Consider the following 24,676-nt stretch of genomic DNA (forward strand, 5'->3'; position numbering starts at 1 on the left):
GTCTCGAGTAATTTGGAAGGAAAATTGTGCCTCATCTCTTTTCTTCCCCAAGAGTAAAAGAAAAACCATAGAGTCACCTTTTAAAAAGGTGTGCTTTGTGGTTCATAATTGATGCTTGGGCCAGATCGCAGCAATAAAATGTCGTGTGTCACACACCCTCCGCCAGCGTGGCTTAAAATGAAGAATAACGCGTTGTTTATTTATATTATTTCCAGATAACGTCTGTCATGTTCCCTCTCCTTTGAGTTTGTGACTAAGCAGAACAAAAGACTCAGCTTAATTGCATTTTATGCTGCGTTGTCTGTTTCAAAAATACGTTAATTCGATGAACACCAACATTGGTGTAACATTGAATAGTAACGGTGCTGCCGCCCTGCAATGTGCTTGCTCGTGCAAGGGCCTCCACCAGAGGGAGCTCTACAGAGCCCCTCTAGAGGGTATTTTTCCCCTAATAGTCCACAGTGGACTGACATCTTGGACGAGGTGGGAGTTGCCACACTTTAGCCCAACACACGCGATCTGCCTATAAACTGTGGGGTGCATCCAGTTTGGGGCCGTCCATAAATTACGTCACGCACCTAGGGGGGGGGGGGTCAGACATTTGTGACGATGTGACGAGGGGGGGGGGGGGGTTGAGAAATGTGACGTCACATCAAAATGCACAACTTAAAATAAATATTAGAAATGTTATAACAACACTAATTGTTATAACAAAACTCCTACTACATTAAATACGCACTACAAAGGCAATAGTTTAAAGCGATTTGAAGCATATTTTATTTTAAAAAATGAAAATGTGTTTTTTGAGGGGGGAGGGGGCAGAGCTTTGTGACGTCATATTTGAGGGGGGGGTCTGACTTTTTGTGACGCCGTGTGACGAGGGGGGGGGGGTCAAAAATCGTCCAAAATCGCGTGACGTCATTTATGGACGGCCCTTTTACTGTTGGGTGCCCAGAGGAGAAGATTTTTTTGTTACCTCACAATCTTTCAACCGCAGCACTGGGAGACTGAACCAGCAGCGGTCCTTGGATTGCAGGGATCGCTGGTTCAACCCGAGCTATGGATACTTTGATACTTGCATTGTCCTTGTACTGTTCGCCTTTTGGCGTCCTCTGGTCTAACACTGATGGTGAGACTGGGCCACGAACAAGGTTGTCTCTGGTGTAAGCCAATCGGTTTCAAATACATTGCATATATTATTATCAGAGCATGTTTGTTTGCATGTTTAGACACAAGTGTGTGTGGTTAATGCAGACTGGATTCCTTTATAATTTGGTGTCTATTTGGTATTTGAACATCTTAACTCCCTAATAGTCAAAAATGTATTGCTGTGATTTTCACACCTGATGATGATTGCTTGTGTTGCAATCGAAACGTCGTGAGAATTTTATTGGTTTATTATTTTATTATTTCCCTTTTACCTGACTTTACCGAAAGAACCCAGAATATCTTAACGCCTGTTTTATTGCTGGAAAGGGTAAAGCCTATTGTTATGTTTCGTCAGTTTGATACTGCTAAAAAAGGTCCCACAGATAAAAGGTCCGATAGATAGGTACAGTGTGCTCACCATCACACCGAGACAGCATCCACTATATTGATGTCCGCAGATATTCGGACCTTATTCCTGATCATTTAAATTATATTTTACAAATCACATTTAGCGGACAGTTTTACAGTGTGGTATTAATCCTGAATACAAAAGATAATCCTGATTTCATGCATCTAACAGATGGCCAAAGAGTTGTTAAATTGTATCAATGTGCTTACATTACAGTTCACAGTAGATATGGTAATATAGAAACATTCTATACTTATACTTAATTAGTTGTAAGCTTAATTAGTTGTAAGCAACTAAAACAACTGTTCGGGGAAATGGGCAGTATTTTATGTATTTTCAAATAGTTGCTATTTATATCTTTCTATGCACAACGTACGATGCCGATGACCAATTAACCAGAAATGTGCCCAATCTTACCAGATCTTGGAAGCCAATGAGTCGTTGAGCCTGGATAGTGCTTAGATAGGCAACCACCACGCGTAACAAGTGTGACAGGCTGCAGGCCTATGAGGTGGGCAGCAGAAGACAGTTTAGAAAAAAATATCGTTGTGCCGTACCTGTATTCTTCCACGTCTATGCTTCCTTGCCTTCATCAACGACCAGAATCGTCACGTACGGTCAAGTAATCCCCACAAACACACATTGTGTGTGGGGAGGCTTTCATCCAGGAGTGGATTTATAAAAAGCGCTCTACATGTGCACGTGAAATGTCTGATAATGTTACTGTACTAAGAGGTAACAGCATAGGTAGAAAACATCTGTGTTTGTATTTAGAAAATAATCCAGAAAATGACATATTCTTCCCACGTTGATAATCTATTTTCTCTGACTAATATGCCCTACTGTAGATTAAGTCTGTCTTGATTTGATAGGATGAAGGCAATGCTTATATTTTCAGCAGAAAGAAGAGATCAGATTTGCTTTCACAGTCGGATTTGTATTTGAATTAGTTTGATGTCCTTCCAGAGCTTCATTTAAAAACTGTGGGCATTACACTATGCACTAAAATAATACCAATCATGAGGTGCATGAAGAATCTGGATCTGCTATGAATACAATTTCTTGAAATAACAATACTGTGACAGGTAGAGGACACTGTATGAGGGTGGTACAAAACGTCCTGGGACTAACACATATACTCAGTACATACGGTACACCAATAAGAACCACATTATATTTCAATATGGGCAATTGCTTGCATTTCGTTCCTGAAGCTTTGCAATTTCCTACGTAAAAAATGTTTCTCCCGGCCCATTTGGCTATCCCTACGCAGCCTCTTAGAGCTCTTAATCCTCGTTAAAATGTATTCCACACAGATGCGCCTTCAATGTTGTAAGCAGGTATACGTCACTGGGTACCAGGACTCGGAGGAGAAGGATGTGGCAATTTCCTAAGGTGACAACTCTTGACAGCAGTCTTTTCCACTCTTGCAGTGTGTGCTGGGGCTTTGTCATATTTAAAAAAAATGTCTTTGCTTTACATATCCAGTCATGGAACAAGTCTGCATACTGTTGATCTGTGACTATCTCCTGGTGTGGCATCCCACAATATTATGCATGTGATATTGCCTACAGATTGTTCTGATTTAAATGTTTTGGGTGATAGAGAAATTGGATGTTTCCGCTGCATGAACTGCCATTCAAACTTGGAGTTTTAATGATGAATCCAGATCTCATCACCGACTAGAAAGCTAGACCCCCCCCCCCCCCCACACACACAATTGGAAAAAATACCAGGAAGAAGTGCCCTGCCTGCATGAGGAGCTCTGGTAACAAAAAGTGAGGATTGCAGTCGATAAAACATGTTTACAACTCGGTGTAAATGTCTTCCCCCCCCCACCCCTCTTTGATTCGTCCTATCAAGAAAAACTCCTCCAAACATTCCAACATTACAATCGTTTTTTGTCGCTAGAATTTGGAAAATATGAGGGAATATGTTTCTCTTGGCCTTTCCTTTTGTCAGTGGGTCCTGTTATTTGTCAGCATAGTCAAAGTATTCGATTTTGGCAGCTGGCATTGGTAGATGGAAATGAAAAAACCCACAATGTATCCTAGTGCGGAACACCTTGTAGTTGACACCACAAACATAATCAGATATTATTAGTGACCTGAGAGTCATTTAAAGAAGCTCAAATATCATGTCTGTATCCAATTTAAGAGAAGAGCATAATTAAATAAGTAAATATGATGCGTGCTGTCCATGTAACAGAATAGGTCATTTTATTACAGATTTACTCTACGGTTTCTGCACATGGTGCTGGTATTTTGAGATTAATATATCTAATAGGTTCTGGTGATCGTATTCACCATAGCTTTGTAAGATTAAGGATTGCTTGTTGATGGGGGGGGGGGGTCATGGAACACAAAAAAATATGCATGTAAAAAGCCGAACATTAAAAGCAAGAGTTGTTGACATAAAAGCAGTATTGTTGTTGACATTATCAAAATTGAACAAAATCCATATTACGTTTTTAATACAACAAACACTCTTTTTTTATTATCCTGTTTTGTACAAACATCAGTAAAATCAAATTTACCGCTTTCCAGACTGTAGAGGTCAGAGTAGAACAAAGCACTGATCCCCAGCCCCTGGCAGCTTTTCTCTGTCATTGTAAAAATCCACTGTAAATTATTGATGAGCGGCAGACAACTAATATAACAGTGTTTGATGCAAAGCCTCCAGGATCATTACACAGTGCAATCAAGGACAAATATCTCGTTGTGAGCTTTAACTAAACGAGAATTAAAGCACGAATCTCTTTTTTTCTGCACTCAGCTGAAAACTGTGGTGCTCAATTTGCTATTTGTTTTAATTGCCAAGTATTCATATGCATCAAATAAATTAAGTCCAACATCAGCACAACGTTCGTTTGAATAGAAAATCGACAAACCCATATCTACCACACTGAATATGTAATGTGTTTATTTTCAAATTCTGTACTACGCCTAGTAACGTTATATAATAATAATAAAAAAAAACTATTTGTATCTGTATATACAGTAGTTCTCAACCTCTCACGAGCCACTCACTGCTGGTCTGGCATGATGGAAGAGGCAAGAGTCACTCCCCCTCAGGTGAACTACCAGTTAACTCACTGGAGTGCACGTGCTGTTCTGCTGAGTGGGCAGCAGCAGGGATACATTACGAAAGCCTGACTCATATTTCGAATGTCGTCGCTAGAAAAGGAAAGCAGCATTACATAATTTCGTCCTCTTTGCCATTGTTCGATGTTCAGTAAATTGTTCTTGGGGATGTATTACACATTTACTGTAGTTTTGAATAAGTATTTATATTAAAATAGGTTTACCCCTATTTTTCTGGCAACAAAACAGGCGTTAAGATGTTTAAACACCAAACTGAAACATTTTACAAGGAATCATGTCTGCGTTAACCACAATACTTGTGGTCAGAATGCAAACCAAAACATACTCTGATAATAATTGCATTGTCATTGAAACTGATTGGTCCACACCAGAGACAGCTTTCTTTTGAGCCTAGCCTCAAAACGGTGTTAGACCAGAGGACGCCAAAAGGCGTACAGCACAAAAACAATGCACTATCAGAGTAATGAGAGCTCGGGGTGAGCACAAGCATTGTGGTTAATGCAGATATGATTCCTTGTAAATAGATTTCAGTTTGGTGTTTTAACATCTTAACAACCTGTTTTGTTGCCAGAAAAAAGGGGGAAACCTATTCTCCTATTTTGGTACTGGCAAAGGAGGTCCCGTGAAGTATTTATATTCACAATATGTAACACTTCATTGATAGGGAATTTTTAAGTGCAGAAATTCAAATATGTATTGAGTGATTATAAAGTAATTTATTTGACAATTGTCAACGTCAATTCTTCAGGACCATCCAAAAAGGTGTATACAGTACTTGTATGTGCGTCACGTTTTTTTCAGTTAGATATGAGAATTAGTATGCTCACTCAAAATGCGATTCGCTGTCAGCAAGCATTACCTCCATGTGCTGTGTCAAAGCCTATATATTTAGCAGATGACATAACTGTCAACCTGTCATCCATACCACACGACCCTCTAAATGACCAGAGGGGTGAAGATATATGAGACACAAAACCACTATCACTTATACACCCAGTAGTGTTTACCCAGCTGATCTAAAGGTGTATTTTAACGATTATCGTTAATTGACTCACATGGCTACAGTTAACCAACTAAAACTCTATATGCCAATAAGTGGAACTGTATATAATGTTGTTTAAAAAATGTGACGGGGATGGTTTTGTGCAGGCCATCGTTTGTACCTAAAGATATGTAAGTAGTAGAAGACCACTTAGAAGCTCACTGTCTTGCTTTTGCTTATGCAATGATTTCTAATAGGACATTTTGATCTGTCATTTTTTACACAATTACATGCTGTAATGTATTTTATGTTTCACTAGAAGCAACGGCACAGATCACATTACTGCAACAAAAATGACCGTAGATGATGCACTGCAGGAAAGGCTCACAAAGATACTTAACATAGATGTATAGATGCAGCACTGTATATGTCATAAATGATCAGTGTCACCTTTGCTATGTTCAGTTCCAACAGACACAATGACTGGAAAGCAACACGCGTTGATTCGACGTTATTGTTCCAGTCACAGAACAGTAAAGAAAAAATACTTAATAATTAACGTCACTTACGTAACAGGATCCTTAACAAACAACGTTTGCGTACCAGGAAATATAAACGGGAGACTTTTTTTGTTTTACAATTGGTTGTAGGTGTCCAGCTTGAGCAGATCCAGTGGTTAAGAGGTTAGCTTTGTGTAATATCGCGTACCATACATCAGTGAATGGACAGGACCTCTGCTACCGAGGCTGATTAGCATACATACATACAATGTTTGCTTTTACCCACGGAATATGCCGCGTTAACAATGACTTTACTACCATCCGTGCATTTCACTGTAACCATTAGGGGAGACAAATGACCTCGCAACCATACGGCACAGTGCAGGATGCAGTTACAATATGAAAAGTGAGCAGCCCATTTCAGGACCACGGACAGCGCCACGGCTGTTCAACGCCAGCTGATACACATCGGCAGCACGAGGATATTACTTTCCAAATACAATACAACCTTTGATTAAAGTGAATTATACTGAACACTGGAAGCACAAACTCTAAAATAACAAGAGAAACATGTCTCACGTTAGTGGTGACTCGAGGAGCAATCTAAAGTACAGAGTAGTAGCAACGTATTGTTGTATTTTTTCTGCTTGTCTGCCCACTTTTGCTTACCGTTTTTTTTATATTATATTTCTTCGAAGTACTTGGACTTTATCATTATACACCAATTGACGGAAGACGCTGATAGATGAAAAGTAGAAAATGCACGTTTACGCATGTTAACGGTATTGTTCCCTTAAAATGTTGTTTGCAGATGAAAGATTAAAAAGGTCGATTCAACAAAACAATAACATGCATTTATCATACGTTAGTTATCGGCATCTGCAGATTTCTCCCGGCACTCTGCTAATACTCCCCACGCTTCTACTGTTGTACAAGTAAAACATAGTTTGTAACAATATCTATAGCAGCAAAACCATTGCATTAAAAAAATCGATTCTGAAACCCGAATGTTGCGCCACTGATAAGCCAGCACTGGCCCAACGTCTGTGGAGTATGTATTAACTACCCTACAGTCACAGTTTTACACACGAGCCTCTGCGTCCATAGCGCGATTGCCAAGGGGCGAATGGTGGCGGTAATGTGAGCATTAACACCCACACGGGCGCATGTGCCTCTTCCCCTTAATTGTCGCTCGGTACGTCAGCTTGTCCCCTCCTCTATCCCTATTACCTATTCCGTTTCCACCCCCTCTAGTCAAGCAGCTGCTTTGACATCTACAGGGGCGTGCGGAAATGAGAGGTTGGGGAAGGAGGTTTTGTTTGCTGTGGTGGAGGTGGTGTAAAGGTTTGGCGTGGCCCATCTGTGAAAGTTACCGTCGTACTGTGTGAGAGAGAGAGGCTTATACACCACCGTGTTTATTTTGTATGTGTGTGTGTGTTTAATATCACGTACTCTACGACACAATTTAAATAGAGAAGAAACACCCGATCAAATGTCCCTTGTATGATGCACGTCAGTCAAATTATCATTCGTTATTTGAACCCGATTAGAGCCCCTTGAGGCAATGCGTATGCTTTGTACAATATTTGATCTGAAATAAAGAACATTCTAGAAACCGGCACACAGGGACGGCTACAAATTGTAGGGTCGCATTGAAACTTAGGCAATAAATAAACATACTAATTGCATAAACAAACCATAAACAGTACTGTATATACTGTATACAAATCATTGACTTAAAAAACACACGAAGCAATGCATTCTTCTGCTGTGTAATTACGGATGTGAGTGGGTGTGAGGGCGAATTGTTGCTTACGGATTTTCATTTATCGTATATTTAGGTGACGTGTATTGTCTGGTCGGTGAGCGCTCCAATTAAATGTTGTACTAGGTGTTGTGTCCTGTGTGTGTATTGTGATCTGTGTGTGTGTGTTGAGCCCTGTGTGTGTGTGTGTCCTGTGTGTGTGTGTTGTGCGCTGTGTGTGTGTTGTGCCCTGTGTGTGTGTGTTGTGCCCTGTGTGTGTTGTGTCCTGTGTGTGTGTGTTGTGCCCTGTGTGTGTGTTGTGATCTGTGCGTGTGTGTTGTGATCTGTGTGTATGTTGTGCCCTGTGTGTGTGTGTTGTGCCCTGTGTGTGTGTGTTGTGATCTGTGTGTGTGCTGTGCCCAATGTGTGTTGTGCCCTATGTTTCGCATTTGGGGAGGAACACTGATTTCCGGTGCATCATTTTCCCCGAGAGCTCCGGCGGTAAATGCGTCATAGCGCACGCGGGGCGGAGCGGCCACAGCCGAAGGGTCCAGGCGTTTGGCACCCACCCTCCCCAGCCAAACCACCCATCCATCCAGTCACTCAGCCAGCCATCCACCCCGCACACCCCGCCACCCCGCCAGCCGTCAGCCCATCCCTTCCTCCGACGAGTCGCTCCCACCCACCCACCCACTCACCCACCCTCCCGAGCTAGGCAGCCTCCACGCAGCGTCCCCGGCTCCACTTCTCCTGCCTCCTCCGCACAGCTCCGGGAGCACTCCGCCGTTCACAATGCCCGTGCGAAGAGGCCACGTAGCGCCGCAAAACACCTACTTGGACACAATCATACGGAAATTTGAAGGGCAGAGTGAGTATATGAGCACAGTGCGCGCGCATCCAGGACCTTGGTGCGGAGATCGGGACACGACAGGACAGACAAAGCGCACGCGCGTGTGTGTCCGTGTGGTTTTGTTTTAACACCAGTGCGAGCCGTACATCTGTCGCCTCCGCCTGTCTATTGTTTATGCATACTGTGTTTAAGTCGTGTATATGTATTATGTAGCCTTAACAGTTTGTATTATTTTTTTGCCAGCGTGCAATCATAAATGAATGCACATTGAGAGATGAAAAGCATTTGACACTAGCCGCTGCCGTTTTTTTTTACTTGTTGATTGGTAAACCGCTATAACGTTGGGGTTTTTTTGTTCATTAGCGCATTGTGAGGGCGCGTTTGAGAGAATATGCGTTCACCCGGGTATTGGTATTGACTCGTAGCGTATGGACTTCTGTCTCCCAAATTATATTCCTGTGCATCCTGAGTTGTTATAACAACGCGCCCTTTTATAAACGCCACGCCGTCTCACAATGCACACATTGCTACCCACAAATGTTGATGCCATGGAAATGCAAACGTGTTTTCTGCATCATGCAAATCCAGTAATTACATTACTCACGCGTAAATTCCTCGCATACTCGATGGTGTGTGCTTTTTCTGAGGTTTAATGTCATTTACTACAGAATTTGTATTCTTTTAGAAACGTGAAGGAACACATTTTCGTGAATAAGATATCCTGATTTAAGCGAGTAATAAGGCTAGTGATTTGGTTTCATTGCAGTGTTAACGCATTCCTGAATTCCTGAAGCAGGCAATTTGAGTAAATGGAATTTTACATCAATATTTGATGGAATGCTGGAAATATATCCGTGCAATTTGTGAGTAAATTAAATAATGACCATTTTCGAAGATAATACGTGATAAAAAAAATGGATCCACATTTGAGCATCACAAAGCCATGTTACTTCAAAACATATCCTGTATTCATAGCAATAAATCATGCGTCCATAAATTAATTACCTATTTCCCATCGTATATCTTCCTGAAGCTACAATTGAATCAAGACAGTTTGGAAATGCATATATGAACGTCTATCTTACCATCCCACTAGAGTTATTATTGAATGGAGAGTTGCCCAGAAGTGTGGAATATGGTACTTCGTCATTTTAACACAATTCTCAAGACATGTATCAAAATAAATGTGGAGGCATGATTTGAGGAATCGCTTGAATGTGACAGTTGTTAGGCTTAGCAGTTATGCGCCACTTCCCAAAGTTTGATATCAAAAGCTCGAACAAAGATTAGAATCCTTCACACACGAGATTTTGCTGTCCTATGCAATAGGTAAAGGTGCAAGTGAGCAATTGCTTGCTTACGCTATTGCTGTAAGAATGTCCTCCAGTAGAGGGAGACCCAGAGAGCCCCCGTTCGAGGATACTTCACAGCTGGACGAAGGTCTCCCAACGCCATCACCGCTCCTCATGGTGTCATTGTACCTTATACCTATCGGGCTCCTGCACATGAGCTGATCTCAATCTCATCACTCTATCTCCGTGGTGGTTGTCCTCTCGGGCGTACGCTCTCCTTTGGCTAGGACTCATTTGTGTTCCGCCCAGGGCAAACTTACTTTTTTTTTAATAATCAATGTGACGTCTTTAATTATCATATGTTCTCAGACTTTTCTGTATTCATATGTATGAAACTTATCAACAGTTTTAATTAATTTATAAATGTGTATCCATATGTATGCTGGTGGAATGCATGCGAACAGATATTTGTAATCCTTTGTGTATATGTATGTATGTATAACACGAAATCATCATCAATCATGCCCTGTGATGCCACAATCAATCTCACTCCTACACACGAGCTGAACTCATCCTTCTATTTCAATCGTGGATGTCTTCTCAGGCGTGTGTTTATTTTACTCCGGCAGTCATTCTCCCACCAATTTCAACCATCGGCCATCACCTTCCTCAGAATGTGTTTTGCACGAGCCCACTTTCTTCACAGTTTATATAATGTTTCTTGATTTGCATTTGTTCATGATCCATGTGCTGCTGTTTTTGTCTCTCAATGCAATTCCAAGCATGCGTCTCTCTATGCTTCTTTGCAAATGTAATTTTTTTGTCATCCAAGAACAAATGTCAGGAAGACAGCAATAATATAAGATTGAGCCTCACTTTCCCTCCATTGCTTTAACAAAGAACTTGCCACTCGTTTGTAGGACCTAATAATTTACTGAACACCGATTCTGTTTCTCCATCAGTTCTCAACCATTGATACATTGCCTATTCCACAATATAACTTTACACATTTAACTAATCATTTAGACAAGCTACCTACATGTGAGGGATGCTGCCCTGGTGCAATAATTATCACAATGCAGTTACAATCCAGAGGTCGCCGGTTCGATCTCCCAGCATAGCATTTGAGGCCATGGGGAAGTTTCTTGTATTCCCCCCCCTCCCACCCCCGCAATATCTGTCATCCCAACAGTATAAGTGGTGGGACAATGTGTGGAGGCTCCCACATCTTTCAAAACATTTGGCCGGCGTGGAAAAGTAGGCCAAGTACCCTCTAAAGAGGCTCTCGAGAGCTCCCTCTAGTAGAGGCCCTTCCACCGGCAGTAGCGTGAGCAAGCAATTGCAGGGCTCCACCTTTAACGTTTACATACATCTGGGTGAAGAACAGTGGTCCCAAACATCGTACGTGTACCTCTGAGGGATGCGCTTGACATCTCCAGGGGGTGCACAAAACAATATCACGCAATGGTGGTGATCGTGTGGGGTCTGGTCATGTGGTATTACTAGACAGTGTTTTATAAAAGAGTACACATTTTGCGAATTATTGTTGAGTTATAAGTATTAGCTAAATGTCAAAGGTGTTAATTACTTGTAAATGTAATTGAAATGTAACTTTATATTATGTAACTATTTGAAGGATACGCTGGGAGGGGTACACGGATAGCTGAAAGGGCTGGCAGAGGTAAGCGGACAGTAGACACATCTGGTAGGGGGTACACAATGAGAAAAATGTTAGGAACCACTGGCCCGCAACAATATCTAACGACTTCTATTATCAACCTTCCCATGCGTGTGTGTTTTTGCAGATCGAAAATTTTTGATTGCAAATGCCCGCGCGGAGAACTGCGCCATCATCTTCTGCAACGATGGCTTCTGCGAACTGTGCGGCTTCTCGCGCTCCGAGATCATGCAGAAGCCGTGCACCTGTGACTTCCTGCACGGCCCGGGCACGTCAAAGCTCTCCATCACACAGGTGGCGCAGGCGCTCGTGGGCTCCGAAGAGCGCAAGGTGGAGATCCTCTATTACCGCAAGGATGGTAAGCGGGAGCATTGCTACGACTGAACGTGCGAGGACGACAGGGCGTCGTGAAATCGCTCAGTTCGCTCTGGGATATTGATTCACGGGCCAAAGAAAAGGCATGGAATTATTATTTTGCAGGTCCAGCGAAACAGAAATGTTTTTTGGCCTTTAGATTTTTCAATTTTTATTACACCATTTTTTTCTCAGCAGGACTGATTGATGAAAGCTGTACTTTAAATGTGCATTTATGAAACTGCTTTCAAATTGGTATTTTTGTTCATGCTTTGATGAATAGACAGTGGCCCATTTTTCTTGAGATGTTGACATCAGTATAACACACATTATTATTTATTCACATTTCATCTATATATATAAAAGGGAAATTTGTGAATGTGTGTCTGTTCGAAATGTTTCGCATAATTCCCGACATGCAACAAACGTGAAATTTGGCATGTGTCGTAGCTTCCAGACTGTACACAATGCAAAACGTATAGAAATAGACTTTTGTATTTTGGGGTGGGGGGGGGCAATAATGTATATATTTTGCACGGCAAGTGAGCGGTGACGTCACATCTGTGATGTCACCCGCATGCGGCAGCGTCACGCAGTGTGCCTACTGACGTCACGCACCCCCCCCCCCCCCCACAAACCTTCCGCGTAGGGCGTGTATCCCGCATGTTCTAAGTCAACGCGACTATTTTCAGCTCGCTCTTAAATATACAACTGAAAATACACCTGTTTGTGTGAAGCAGCAAAAACTCTCGAACGCTGAGATCTGACGTCATGAAATTACGCTGTCTGGAAGTTTTAAGGGAGCGCGACTATTTTCAGCTCGCCACGTCATTCCCTTCCCGAGTTGCCTAAATCGACCTTACGTATAAGTAGGTTAAGGTTAAATTTCCTTGAGTGAAAAACATCCGATTTAGTTTAATTGATTTATTTCGGCTTTTTTCTTTCTTGCCAGCATCACATTTTTTCAGGGGTTTTCAGTGAAATATAAGGGAATATAAAATTAATCCTAGACAAGAATCCAAATTCCGGGCAGAGCCGGGTAGTAAAGCTAGTTTACTTATGTGGTTGAGCTCATTTTGCCTTGCTGTGGAGGTATCCATATTATCATGATTGCATCTGGCTTGAATGTTTTTAACGTATAAGGAATAGTCACCAAATGCGTCATGGATTTTTTTTTTCTTCCACAAAGAAAGACTTCGGAATCTGAGAGCCCTAAAGCCACATATACACATACGAGGAATTAACCGGGTAATGTTGCCTTTATCCTTGCTTGTTCATGACAGATGACTTCAGTTTCCATCTATGGCCAGAAAATATCTCTTGAAAGTGGGCAGACGTGCCATAAAGTGGCTCTAATTTTAGCAGAAATTTGTTGTTTTAAAACGCTGCATAAAACTTAATGTTACCAAAATGTAGATCTTTAGGTTCCGTCACCTGTTTTCCAATCATTTTATGTAAAAGAGATGTTCTATATCTTTGGTTTCACATCTGGGTTTTCAAAATTGAACAAACAAATTTTAAAAAATACAGCAGCTTTGGTTGCAGCAAGACATTACTCTTAACATTCATGGTTCACGAGGAGTGCTGTAATAGCTGGGCTTAAACTCCTGCCTTTGGCATGGCAATTGCCTTTATGACAATATCTTGAGTGTGTCGGTCTGCAGGCAGTGACAGCCCCTATTTTTTTTACACAGCACTAACAATACACAAGACCTTATGGGCTAAGGGCTGCCTTAACCTAGAATCTTGCAAGTTGTGAGGAAGTAGTGTGTGTGTTTGTACATTATCATTCGTGTTGCAGAAGTATTTAACATTTTGTAATAAGATAAAATAAAATGTCACGATGCACAAAACTGTATAGTGTGTGCAAATTGGAAGTTATGCAATAGTTAGTGTTGTGTTTCAAATATATAATTGTGTAATGTATCTATTAGGATGAGTATAAAATTGCATTATATCAATGTCTGTAGTTAAAAAAGACTGCAGCACTGCAAGGTTCATGTTGCTTGGGAGAATCCATGGGTTTGTTGCCAATTTTGCTACGATGAGCCTCCGTAACACCCTTAAGTGGCCATGTTCACTTGGTACCACTGAATTCACCCTTGCATCGATATGATTCATTTTAAAAAAATCGACAACACTTAACACAGCTATGGGGCAACGCGCTTCATTATTTTAAGACCAGTAATTGCAAAGCCATTTTTTTTATACTTTCTGGCACACAGTCTGTGATCTCATCGCTGTAGGGCAAATAATTTCTGGATGGGAATCCAGACATTTGGAGTGGCTCAGCTGTAGCGTGTGGTGTGTACCGTGGCTTCTTTATTGTTTCCCATTTTCACGCCGCACATACAAGCAAGTGATTATTTAAAATCTTCGTATATGTAACGATGCATAAATTAATCGAGTAAAATCAGTTATTATGCATGGCACCATGCATGTAAGTAACAATGATTTACAATGTGTGCAGATTATATGTAAATTTGTCAAGTATATTAATAGAACACACTATAAGAACCTAATGAGACAGAAAAAAATGTGAAACAATACAAGCGCGATGGTAAAAGCAACATACAAATATACGTATTAGATTTTTTATTGAATCGGAAACCCAAATGGTGATAATTAATCAAATCGCCAGCGTTGTGAATTGTTGTTTAATTGATATTAATTTAAAAATAGTACTCATACATTCCTAAAATGTGTTCCTAGAATGTTAATCTTAATTGCACCCCAGGCATGCATTGCATTGTTTTGAAACACACAAGGACAAATCCAGGCCCTTACTCAAACTGGAACCACCTGAGTTATGTACGTTTATGTATGTTTAACTTCTTTCACACCGTACATAGCCAATCGTACTACATTGCTACCCTGTCATATTTTCAATTCATTCTTTTTTTTTTAAGCGGTCATCCTTAACCATTGTGGATCCCATAGCCTAAACGCTAATAAGGGTTTCCTTGAGCCTGTTAGTAAGGAGTGGAGGATCCTGTGACTCGTGGGCCGTATCCGGCCCACAACTTCATTTCATCCGACCCACGGCCACGTGAGGCCCTGTCACTTTCAAATGGCACTCAAACGACATTTATCTTTTACTGCAAACGTGTTAGGGCACGTGTCTGCTTCAAAACAGCGAGCCGACTCCAATGTGTTTTTGTGAGAGTTAAGCAGGCGCAGGTCTCGCGTTCGTGTTGTCGAAGTGAACCTTCGTAGTGTTGTTGGATAACGTTCAGGTGTGTGTTCGTTTGGAGCCTACCAAAGGTATTGAAAGTCCTATTCGTCTCTCGGTAACACGTAATACAGGTAGACTGAGTTATGCATTCGTGTGTCACACAAGTGCACCTGAAGTATCTGACCATGCTCAACAGAACAAAACAGAAACGCTACATGAAGTGATAAGCACGTGGAGTCTTGGCAGATAGTGATAGCTACACACGTATGTAGTATGTTGAACTTCTTTCCCACCGTACGTAGCCAACCGTGCTACTCGGAGGTGCGAGGGAAGGACAATAAACTAAATACGACAAAAATAAACACCACTGGCAATATTAGACTAAAACAATTAAACTTTTATTTTTTATTTTACCAGGTAAGGCATACTGAGCTATCTCTATAGCTCATTTTCAGAAGCGATCTGGCCACAAATGATAACGAAGTGGCTTATGTGGAAAATTATAGCAGCCAAATACTCTAAATTCATGTTTCTAAATGTGTAAGGAAAACCAGAGGACCTGGAGAAAAATGTACACAACCATGGGGAGAACACGCAAATTACAAACATGCAGGTGTCAGGGTTGGGATCGAGCCCACGACCTCCTATACACCAGGCGAGGCAGTTCACATCTCTCCACCGGGGTTCCACAATATTGGTAATGTGGGGCCCCTGCTGGTCCCAGCATGTGGTTCTGTTTAGAGGTCAGAAGGTTACTCCAGTTCATAGTTTCTTGAAGGATCCTTGTGCACTGTCGGCTGCAGTGGTGATATTTGAGACGGCACATTGTTATAATGATGTTCTGTACTTGTCGCGTCACCAACGCTGACTGGCGTGCACCTGGCAAGTGAACCTTGTGGTATGTGTAACCTGGTGGCGTGTATCCCAGTTTCGTACCATGATGGTAATGACATATAACTGGTATTTGTTAATAGCATTCCATTTCCAATAATGTTGCTAGTGCTGCTACAATTCTAAGAAGAATATAGAATGTTGTCTGGCATAGCTGTTTGACTAAATAATTTAAATTTCATGATTCACATGTCCTACATTGAGACACCCCGTCATTGCATATCTTACGGGTGAAACCTGCAAAACATTAATCTGGCTCTTTGACAGGCATTAAAAAAATAATCATCACTGATACAAAATTATAGTGATTACTAGACAATTGTAATTAAATTGCTGTTCGACATTGTTGTGATGGTCGTGCTGTTACACTGTGAGAATACAAATTGAACGCTGTAATTAATCTACCCAGCATGCAATGGTGACACTATTATTAGCAGTAGGTTCACAAACTTGTTAATCTTCTTGGTTCTTTCGGTAAAGTCACGTAGAAGGGAAGTAATAATAAAATAATAAAAATAAAACATAATAAAATAATTCTCACGACGTTTCGGCCACAACGCAAGCAGCCGACAGACCTGGTTTTCACCTGAGGACGGCTGCTTGCGTTGTGGCCGAAACGTCGTGAGAATTATTTTATTATGTTTTATTTTTATTATTTTATTACTTCCCTTCTACGTGACTTTACCGAAAGAACAAAGAAGATGAATCCCTGCAGTCACGAAAGCTTGAAATCGAAAATTAAACTTGTTAATGATAATAATAACTATTATTAATAATAGTTTCAGCCAATTCAAATCCACTACAGGATGTAGGCCTTCCCATGCCAGGTCGATTATGGGGTAGTATATTTTTTACGTGCTTCACTATGCTGGTCAGTGTGGGCTTGTGAAGGGGAGGAGGGCAGGATAGGTCCTGATATCACTCGACACTGATGTCAACCATCGCCCGGAATTGAACTTAGATTGCAAGGGTTCATAGTGTAGCGCTCTAACCACCGTGCCACCACTCCACCCTACGTTGCATAATTATTGTTTATCTACCAAAATGCGACGATCAACCAGCACAGTAGAGCAACAGGACTCCCATTCACGGGTGAGTGCGAATCCCAGCCAGGACCGACTGCCCACCTGGTGAGTCTGCACCAAGCAAAGAGATATGTCAACAATGGATTCTGTGTAGGCAAACCGGTTTGCTCCATAGGAATGTGGAATTTCACTGACTTGCTCAATTTCCGCCAACACTGCTCAATCCTCATACTGGTAGGAACCTCCTGGTTACACCAGCCCACAGGGGATTATTGTGTCCGTCTGTCCGTCGTGCATCCAAAAATGGGAGGGTGGGGAGGGGCTGGGCTGGGTGGGGAGGGTGGGGCTGGGTAGGGGGTGAGAGGGGTGGGGCTGGGTGGGGAGGGGCTGGTCACCCCGTGGTGCCCTTATAAAACTCAACGTTTAACCTACTCACGCCGGCTTGTGCCCGCCCTCACAGTCAGGCATATTTGCGGAATACACCACGCCGCCGTTGACCCTGGCCATTGACCGAGCAACCCAACGTTCCTACCAGCTCCCTCCGCAGGAATGTGTTTAGGTATTGTGTTAATTTGTATGTGGCACAGCCTATTGTACTAACTATGCGTCTTAATGGGACATCAGGTTTGTGAATCTTTGGTAGCCCATAAAGTTTTTGTGGTATATTTATGCGATCTAACCCAAAGCAAATCTGTGTTATGGATGATATTGGTCGCGAAAGCCTACGTGGAAATAGCTGTATATTTTTTATTTTAAAAAATGTTTAATTACTTCATGAGATAATCCCCTGTTTTAATAAAGGAATATATCAAACTTGATTTGAAGCTTTCGTGACTGCAGGAATCCATACTCTTTGGTTCTTTCGGTAAAGTCACGTGCATAGAAAAATAATAATAGATCACGACGTTACGATCGCCACACAAGCAACCGTCTTCAGATGGGAGTGAGAAACAGGCTGCTAAAACAAGTCCTTATATATAGAGAGCCGAGAGGGGGGGGGGGAGGAGGGGGGCTGCCACATCGGGCAAGAGGGTGGGGGCTGGAGCTTGTGCTGAGGAGGTGGCCATTGTGATCTTATTATTTTTTTCTACCTACGTGACTTTACCGAAAGAACCAGAGAGAGTAAATATATCAAAATGGAACTGCTACCAACCATCACATAACTATCCATATGTGACCACATCTCAAGATGCCTAGCTTCAATGTCAATTTTCTGTTATTCAGGACCTTTGTGAAAGTGTACATTGTTGGTTTAGATTGCTGAAGATAGCAATGTTGTATAGCACTTAAGTACACATGCCCCCCCCCCCCCCCGCATTAATTTAATCTCAAGACTTTTCTACACTATAAATTACTCCTGAAAAATGTAAATCCAATATTTATGTAACTGGGATTCTCACTTGCGTGCTGTATAGGAGTAATTGTAGAATTTCATATGTATGGGATGAATGTTTAATGAGTCCTCTTTGCAGAGGCTATTTATACTACGCCACTACTGATGCCATATTTTGCATTGTTATTGGCAGGAATTATGTATCACAGTGCATGTAAATGATTTTCTGATTGCTAAGTAGGATGCTCGTTAACACAATAAATAATATACACGAGTGCACTTTAATGGGTTGTATAACCATTTCCTTTGGTATGGTGAGAAAATTAGGCAGGCCAATGAAATGTGTATTTCTAAATAAAAATGTATAGGAGACAATTCACGTAATTTATATTCTGTATGTGCATGAGAGTTCTGCAAAATAAATGCAAATGTATAATCAGGAAATATCTTTGTTTTGGCAAATGAACGAATATATAACCCCATACTTTATAACACTCAGAATTATGCCACTTGTTTCTGTCAAGCACGAGTCACGAAAGTACATTTTCTTGAATTTAATTAAAGGAGGGGAACATTGACACAGTGGTTATCGCACTGCATTCGGAACACATTGCCCTGGGTTTGATTTCCAGCTACGGCTGACATCAATGGTGAATTCTGAACTGGTTCTGGTCTCGATTTAAAGCTTTCGTGACTGCAGGGATTTATCTTCTTGGTTCTTTCGGTAAAGTCACGTAGAAGGGAAGTAATAAAATAATAAAAATAAAACATAATAAAATAATTCTCATGACGTTTCGGCCACCACGCAAGCAGTCGTCCTCAGGTGACCACCTGAGGATGGCTGCTTACTTCCCTTCTACGTGACTTTACCGAAAGAACCAAGAAGATGGTTCTGGTCTCTCCCCTCCTCACACTGACCAGGATGAAGTATGGTCACATAACCCCCATGACTGGCACAGTGTGAGGAGGCCTTCACCGAGCAGTGGACTATAGAATATTATTATTATATTGTGATATAAAATCACATTGACAAGCCATTTTCTTTTTCCGACGAAGTTATGTTAGTGTAATTTGCTTGTTCAATTGATTAAATATGTATTTATTATGATATATAATATATTTGAGGTATGCCACTTCAATATACAGTATTTCAGTGTAGGTAAGTAAGCGGGCTATGTGGGTGCAAGGCTTACTCGCAAATGGTGTTACAAAAATAGAACTAGTCTACCCGGCCCATACATCACTGTTAGTAATGTGCTGTTTCAGAAATGTCACCATTTTAGTTGTTGAGTACATTCACACAGTCAATTCTGTTTGCTTTATTTTATTAGTCTGCAAGTCTGGGGAAAAGAAGAGAGACTGGAGTCAGAATAGGAGGGAACATTACTACATCTCATGTGGCTACAATATATTAAAGTCACATGTAGTATTGCAAGCATGAATGCAGTACAATGTCAAACAAGTGGGTTGTGAGTATGCAAAATATTATTAACATATAATTACTGCAGTTAACTTTCGGGGGGGGGGGAGGGAAACAAACATATATGGGCGGATTAAGGTCATGGACCTAAACAATTATCAAATTTATTGCGTTTATAAACACTGAGAGTGTAATTCCCCATATTGGTGCGTGAGTGGCCAGTTTGATTTTCAAACGCATTTTGAGATGATGAAAAGCATTATTTTTTTAACGGAACTATTTAACAAAAACATTCATTATGTTTTCGCACCTTCAACTAGAAATGGCGTGGTGAATGAATCTGTTTTTGCCCATCCAATGTGCCGATAAAGGAACCCATGATTCTTTTGTTCTGAAGTGCTAAAGATGTATTTTTGGGAGGGCTATAAATAGGTGACATTATCTCTCATGCCTGCTGGATACTTGATGGACTGACTTAAACCAGGCAACCGTAGTGCTGGTTTTGGTGGCAGAGACTTCAGCCGCCTCCAGAAATTTCCATGCAATTTTCAAACAGTTTTTATTATCCTGTCTTTGTTTAACATTGCATATCCATGTTAAATGACCAGATAAACCAATACAACAAGCTAGAAAAAAAACTGTCAACAGTACTATCATGCTGCGGAAATTCTGTATTTCTTGATTTTTAATTTAATTAAGGGTATGCTTGGAGTATTTGCCAACTTATTGTAATAGCAATCCACTGCTGGATGGAGGCCTACCCCACACAATTAGAATTTGTTTGACCAAACTCCACCACTCTTGTCAGTATTTGTTTGTAAAGGTTAGAGTGGTGGTATAGTGGGTGCCACATGAGTTCCATTCCAAACCATGTCTGACATGAGAGGTGAGTGATATTGTAACTAGTCCTGTATACCCCTTTAAATTTTCCACACTGACCAGTATAGTCAATCAACCCTGACGAGTGACATACGGGGAAGACCTTTATTCAAGATTAGATTGGATAATTATAAGATCTTCTGTGTATACCAGCACAAGGTGGACATACGGGAATTAATCATCCTTACAATCTTGTAAGTGAGATTAAAGACTGAGTTGAACCAGTTCAATACAGTGAATGTGGTCATGGCAGTTTTATGTCAACTTTCTTACAAAAAGTAGAAATTGTGATAGTGTCATTTTCAGGGGAGGGAACATTTTTCTTCCTGATGGCCGAATAAGACTTTCAAATTAACAAACACTTCAGTCAGATCTCTCGCTCGAAGAAGCCCTTAACAGTGACAAAAGTGCCTTGAGTGTGCTAAACCTAGAATCTGGATGTTGCAGATAAGATGTTTGCAGTGACAGATAAAAAACAATTTACATTTCATGGTTGTAGTCACATGCAGCCTTGGGCCATATGAAATGAAGTTACGGTATGGCCTATGGGAGCCAGCCGTATGGTTGCCACCCCTGACCTTAACGAAGACCATTTTCGGCGATCACACCTTTACCATGGCCGGCCCACGTGCCTGGAACAGTCCTTGCCGCTGCACCTTCAAGCTGCCGTGGTGCAGTGGTCATTCGGAAACTCACTCAAAACTTCTCACCTCATCAATGGCCACAAGTGACGCGACATTTATTGCCCGCCGTATTGGACGAACGACTAATGTTTTTGTCGTTTGTTCAGCAAGCAATGGTAATGGCACGATAGTAATAGCCGGGTGGTGATGGCTATGCATGCCTGTAATCCAGCACTTTGGAGGCAGAGGTTGGTGGGTCGCAGAAATTTGGTGAAAATTCTTTGCCATGGGCATTGAGGCGTCTGGATCACCGAGAGAAGGCAGCACGACAAGTGGATTAATCGCCATCTGTTTCCATCTATACAGGGATAGAGTGTTTCCCCCTTGCATGCGTGGGTTTCTCCGGGTGCCCCGGTTCGCAAGCACTTGTATAAATACTAATTATTTGACTGAAAACATGTTACAATAAAAACCCAATGCAGCACCCTCTTGAAAAATAGACATATTACTCAGTGTGGTTTTCCTGGTTACATAGGTAAATTAAATTAGAATTAAATACATTGATATAGAAGTTGTCATTATTATTCAAAAATGGCATGGATATTTTCCTTCTTAGAAATGTACGTTTTTATCGTGCATGAGCGTGGGTGAAAGTGTGATTTATTTGGTCTGTAATGAGCTATTTCATTTTATTTTATGTGCAGCCTGCATTGTGCTGTAGAACAAAGTGTCAAAATAACGCTCATGTGATTTTCTATTTTGCCTACTGCTGCCCTTCAACGGCATCTACTGATGATTAGGCCTTGTAATATATACCCATTTAATTATTGTCTTAATGCCCTTTTTCAGAGTAATCAGGAGTTTTTTTTAAATAATCGCATTGAGAAAGAATGTATACCTTTATTCAAAATGTGGATGGAAATCGATCTGAAATTGGGTTTGATGTAGAAAAGGCATGTTTTACTTTTTATCGTAGTTGTAATTCTTTTTTTTATAATTCACAGGGTTTATTTAATTTTTTGTTATTCAGGTAGGTTCATAATGCATTCGTATAGTGAATAAACATGATTTGCTCTGTGGATTAGCACTCAAGGGAACTTTGAGCCGATTGAAATGAAAAATCACGAATTTTTCTTCTTAACTCAAAGGTTGTCCTCACTGAGAATACGACTCTCTGAGATTGCTATTTCTTCTAGTATTACCATCTTTCTGAAATTAATTATTTTATTGGGCACACTATTATAACGTGACATAACAGCATGGTTTTCTGTCATTCTACAACAGCACCTGTTTTTTTATTTTTATGTGATCTAAATTGTAACTAGTCCAGGAGTGTATAATGGCTCAATAACTTTTGCATATTTTTTGGGGCATTTTCAGATGTATTTTGAGGCTAATGTATAGTTTCAGATCTGCACAGGAAATAGGCAGTGACGTTAAACACATACCACAAAGGTTCCATACAAGCTTGGCTTAGATGAACCAGTAGAAACGAGGTATTAGTGCGAGGCAAACCGTGGAGCAAGTCGCAACATGATGTGGTTAATGCAGAAACAAGATGCATGTTCCAGGACGTCACCTATCTACTTTGCATTCACAGCCATTGCTAGAGTTACAAATGCAGGGCATAAGTTAGCAAAACAGGACATAGTTCAACTTTATCAGCCTGATCTTACTCAATTCTACGTAAAACTTTGTAAAAAAAAAATCCTTGAGATTGCTTCCCAACTCCCAGGATTTGGCTCATTAAGCAATGGAACTGGTTTGCTGGTGCTGGTGCTGGGTCTGGGCCAGAAGTGAGCTGTTTCTGTGATGGCAAAGCCTGCCTCTCATTGCTCTTGGAAACGATTAAATCGGAAAAAAACGGGTAAAAGTACGAAATGTTGGACTTTTTGTTCCGGATTGATCTGAAACTGTGACGTCATAAAGAATGACATCACCTATTATTTTATTTTATCACCTATTATGTCACTTCTGTGCTCTTCCCACCCAAAGTGGTGCCATATGGCAGAGGGTGACATCACTTTTGTAGCAAATTTTTTTTGTTATTATTACCTTATGTATATTTTTTACAAAGCTTTGAAAAAAATGTCCATATAAATCTGAATATCTGAAATGCATTTTTTAAAATCTGAAACTCATTCATAGTTCTGATGTATGAATGGCAAGATAAAGTATCTTGCAGGATAAGTGAAAGTTGTGTATTTGTAACGGTGTATCAGATGTAGGAACACCTGCTGTCTACACAGATGATTATACAAGCAAATTCTAGATCTTTGGTATTCAGATTGTGATCGAATTTTTATTGTGGCTGTGGGTAATGCGGCTTTATTTGAATCATGCCTGAGCAATGTTATTTTCATTTAGTGAATTCACAAGTGTTTTCAAGAATAGCATCTTGCATGCATGATTGAGAAGAATACAATTATGGCCTTGGGTTTGTAGCTTAGACCATTTGAATCAGGGTGAGTCAAATCAATCTGCCAGTAGTGTATGTGTCCTAGTGAAAGTTTAATAACTGAATGCTGACTGTTCGAAAGTTATATGGCCATAAACACTACTATTCGTGTTTTATACTTTAAAGGCAATTTAAACCGTCATTTAAAATTGTATTTCACAAGGTAATTGTAATCAATTTACATTGGAGAGTGCCATGTAGATCAATCATGGTTTTTGGTATAGAGTATTCAATTTTGAATATTAATTGTGTTCTGCAATTATCATTAACACCTCTTTTTAAGTAATGTAAACTGTTAAGGATTTTCATATTTGACATTTTCCTGCATCCATATAACAATGAGACTTTGTAATTGCACGATGACACATTTCAAATGCTCATTTGAATAATTTTCTTATTCCATGACATTCAAACGAGAAAAAGGAAAATGTTAGTTTTGCCATCGAGTTGTTGTTGGATGACCATGCATATCATGCCGCGTGAAGGTCATCGGTGTCATCAAGGCTTTTGCACGCACATGCATTCTGCTGTGGGCGCTAGTTAGACTACGGAGCCATTGACTCCACTCATCAACCATCGAGCACACCTCTCAGCTGGAAGCGTGGCCCTTTCAAGACACCATGGGAAATTTCATAGCGCCTCAGTGAATCATTACCCACTGGCTTCCTCGCGAAAGCTACCTCGGTGGTGGTGGTGGTGGTGGTGGAAGGTGGCGACTTCGTTTTTTTTTCTCTTCTCTTCCTTGATATGATAAGTGTAAATTTCCCGTGTTGTTTGTTTCACCGAGTTCATTTCAGCTCTGCCAATACG

The 24,676-nt window shown here is 40.8% G+C and overlaps 1 protein-coding gene across 3 annotated transcripts in view; it reads left to right on the top strand.

The window, feature by feature from the left end:
• The window catches only part of LOC133346095 (potassium voltage-gated channel subfamily H member 2-like), a 181,835-nt gene that overhangs the window by 32,816 nt on the left and 124,343 nt on the right, over positions 1-24,676 (top strand). For 2 of the 3 annotated variants that reach the window (XM_061557478.1, XM_061557479.1), the window contains exons 1-2: positions 8,600-8,756; positions 11,836-12,066. In XM_061557478.1, the coding sequence (XP_061413462.1) occupies positions 8,681-8,756; positions 11,836-12,066 (307 nt within the window). In that variant the 5' untranslated portion in view covers positions 8,600-8,680. Of the gene's footprint in view, positions 1-8,599; positions 8,757-11,835; positions 12,067-24,676 lie in introns of those variants that run through there. The other variant, XM_061557480.1, reaches the window with a different exon arrangement.

Source organism: Lethenteron reissneri, chromosome 23 (assembly GCF_015708825.2).
Source record: "Lethenteron reissneri isolate LAM-NWPU_2019-01 chromosome 23, ASM1570882v1, whole genome shotgun sequence".
Taxonomy (NCBI): Eukaryota; Metazoa; Chordata; class Hyperoartia; order Petromyzontiformes; family Petromyzontidae; genus Lethenteron; species Lethenteron reissneri.